We start from the raw sequence: 3,433 nt of genomic DNA on the forward strand, positions 1-3,433 counted from the left end.
CAGTCCCGGCCCCTCCCTCTGACTCAGCCCCAGCCCCTCCCTCTGGAACAGCCCCAGCCCCTCCCTCTGGATCAGCCCCTGTCCCAGCCCCTCCCTCTGGATCAGCCCGAGCCCCTCCCTCTGACTCAGCCCCAGCCCCTCCCTCTGGACCAGCCCCAGCCACTCCCTCTGGATCATCCCCTGCCCCAGCCACTCCCTCTGGATCAGACCCAACCCCTCCCTCTGACTCAGCCCCAGACCCTCCCTCGGGATCAGACCCAGGCCCTGCCTCTGGACCAGCCCTTGGACCAGCCCTTGCCCAAGCCCCTCCCTCTGGACCAGCCCCTGCCCCTCCCTCTGGATCAGTGCCAGCTCCCCTCTCTAGCTCAGCCCCAGACCCAGGCAAGCCTTGCACCCTCTGTCCCAGTCGGACCGCCTTCTCTGCCACCGGATATGGGGAGCTGCGAGGTGTCTTGCCCTGTAGCCCAGAAGACACCATCTTACATGTCAACTGCCATTCAAAACCTGGAATGTCGCTTTCTGAAGAAGCAACTAGAAAGTGACAAGGTACACCCTGTGGTGAAAAGATCTCAGGAAGTCTTTAGCCAAGGTCCTCCCAACCTTCCGCAGGGAGGCCAGGCCCCCGCGGGCCATGGGTCAGACTCTGTCCTTCTTGGGGACTTGATCGACTCTGAGCTCCGGGAGCAACTGGAGTGGCACCTTTGGAACAGGCTCATGAAGCAAGAAAGGGGCCTGCCCCGCAGGATCCAGCTATCCCTGAAGATACAGCCTCACCAAGAGTTCCAGAAGGTGCCCCATGCACGCAGCTGGCACAGCCCCACATCCGAGTCTGAGTCTATGGATGGAAGCTGCCAGGCCACGCAGAAGACTCAGTCCAGGTACCCAGGAAGGACCCTGCCAGGAAAAAGCCTGGGCAAGGATTCAAGGTCCAGTGCAGGGAGGATCCGGAAAGATCTACACAGGGGCATGACGAGCTCTCCAGGGAAGGTTCCAGGAAGAAATCGTGAGGAGTCAGACACAGACGTGAAGACCTCCACAAGCAGCGCCGAAGAGAAACACCCAGCAAAAGACCTGAGAGCCCATTTCAGGAAGTTGGGGCAGTCCAGAGAGGGTCAGGTTCCTTCCAGGCTCACTGCCCACCACGCCTCGGACCTTCCTGGAAAGCCAAGCGCTCACGGAAAACCTGGAAAGCCAGCACTTTCCAAGTGTTGGGAACGCTGCATGACCACCTTCCACGATTTTTCCATCCTCAGTCCATACACTCAGCGGATGCTAGAAGCACATATCATAAGGCTTAGGGTGAAGCACCAGTGGGGCCTCCCCCTCAAGGTTCTCAAGCCTATAAATCTCTTCAAGTTGAAGAAGGGCTTCCTCCTCTCCCGGCCCTCCCTTCCCCGCTCAGCCACCTGCGTATCCAAGGCCGGCTCGGGGACCAAGTTCGTGGGAAATCCTCCTCATCCCTATCAAGGAGAGGTGATGAAAGAGTCTTATCCCACCTGGGGGGGTCCCCTCCATGCTCCCCAGCCTACATGTGAGGAAATCCAGCAGGCTCTGGAAGGGAACGCACCTGGGGGTGGCCCTCCGGCTGGACAGGGAACCAGGCCACCTTCTCGGACCTTCACATACAGCTTTGTGGGCAGAATCTGGCACAGTGAGACTGCCTCGAGGACTCTTATGAACAGCACCTTGGAGTCAAGTCCAAGTCCAGCAACGGCCACGAAGGAGCCAAGGAGGGCGTATGGGGGTTGGGCCTCACGGGACGTGACCGTGCTAGAGCTCAGCTTAGAGCCCCAGGATTTGAGTGCCGAAGAGCCCAGGAAGGTCGAGGAGGCCCCTGCCTGGGGAGTCACCTTAGAACCCCGTGTGCTGGCCAACAACCAAGGCCTCCGTGGCGAGCTGAGAAGATCAGGGTCTTCAGGGAAAAGCGACAGCCCCCTGCCACCTACAAAGTTGGTCGCCCGAGACCCCAAAGAGCTATGCCTTGAGGCTCGGCGCAGGGGATTGGAGTCCCGGAAGTTAATGGGGACAGAGAACTGGCCTCGGGCTGCCAGCCCCACCGTGCTCCTTCAAGACTGTGAGACTGGGGTCCTCCTTCAAGACTGTGCCACTGAGCGTCTCCTTCAAGACTGTCAGTCCAACGTGTTCCTCACTGCCGACGTCTTGGCTTCTCAGGGATGTCTCTCTGGCTTCCAGAGCAGGTCCAGCGAAGACACATCTACTTCCCAGTTGCCACATGGCCCAAGATCCCGTGGCCAGAGCCCCCACAGGCAGCCGGGACCCCCGGGACTGCGGCACCAATGGAAGAGCCTGAGCAGGTCATGTGTCCCCCCCGAGGAGAGAGAGAGCTCCAGGAGGTCCCCCTCGAGAGAACCTGACAACGAGTCATCCGAACTGAAGGTCCTCCCGATCAGTGAGGTGACGCGCCCCGTCCGGAGCCAGGAGTCCGCAGAGGCCTCGGGAAGCAAGGCCTGTGAGATCTCGGGGAAGGAGGAGGCGGCGCCTCCGGAAAACTACTTCAGGAGAAGGATGAAGCACGTGCTCCAGTGGTTCCTTCCCAGTAGAGGCAAGGGACTGGAAGATTCCCTTCAAAAGGGCAAGTCTTCGTCATCCCAGAGCCGGGGACAAGCCACAGGCAGGTCGGCCACGGACAGCGCTTCTGCCGAGGCTCAGGTGGTCGTGACCGCGGTGGGGCGGATCCTAGAGGAGAAAATGGTGCCTCACCAGGGACTCAGGGCCCCGGAGTTCAGCTGGTGCCAAAAGGATCTCCAGGCTTCGGCAGACCCCAGTGTCTGCTACCACAGGGTCCTCTCCTACCAAGAGCAGAGGAGGGTGATGAGGGAGACAGCCAGCCCACAGGGCACCCCCAGGGGCCACAGCTATGCCAACAAGACCGAGTGGATCGCGTGGCCCTTCCCCGCCCAGGTGCCTGGGGGCCCAGGCAGACCCTGCCAGTGCAGGTCCCAGGTGCCAGGCCCTTCACACCGCACCCTGCAGCCGCACTGCCCCAGGCACTGCCTCCTTCAAAGATACATCGCACCCGGCCAGCCCATGTGTGCTGCTCACGCTTTTCCTGGAAGGACAACTTTCCTCCAAGAAAAAACGCAAATGGTGCAGAGAAAAACTTTTTTTTCTCACATTAGCACATCCTCTATGGGCTAATGGCTTCTCCGTGCCACAATTACTTTGCTTCCCCAAAATACATGTTCTTTTTCTCGTGAGTGGTGCTGGCCTCTGTGTGTGCCCTGCTGCGGGGGGTGGGAAGGATCAGGGTCCGCTCTCCCCGAGGGCCTGCTTTGGCTTCCAGAACGAATGGGGCCTTGGAGGATGGGTGACCGCGGGGTCCACCCCCGCCTCCTTCCTCATCTCCTTCAGGGTTTCCACGACAAGGTGAACAAGGCCCAGACTGGGACCTCTCTCTGCCCATCCTCTCCTG

At 60.4% G+C, this 3,433-nt stretch overlaps 1 protein-coding gene across 1 annotated transcript in view; it reads left to right on the forward strand.

The window, feature by feature from the left end:
• LOC116862869 (spermatogenesis-associated protein 31E1-like) overlaps positions 1-3,218 on the forward strand; it is a 4,381-nt gene extending 1,163 nt beyond the window's left edge. Inside the window, exon 2 of the mRNA XM_032850297.1 lies at positions 232-3,218. Coding sequence (XP_032706188.1) covers positions 232-3,159 — 2,928 coding nt within the window. The 3' untranslated portion in view covers positions 3,160-3,218. The remainder of the gene's footprint in view (positions 1-231) is intronic.
• Positions 3,219-3,433: the final 215 nt, after the last annotated feature.

Source organism: Lontra canadensis, unplaced genomic scaffold, assembly GCF_010015895.1.
Source record: "Lontra canadensis isolate GAN:19392208 unplaced genomic scaffold, GSC_riverotter_1.0 scaffold365, whole genome shotgun sequence".
Lineage (NCBI taxonomy): Eukaryota > Metazoa > Chordata > Mammalia > Carnivora > Mustelidae > Lontra > Lontra canadensis.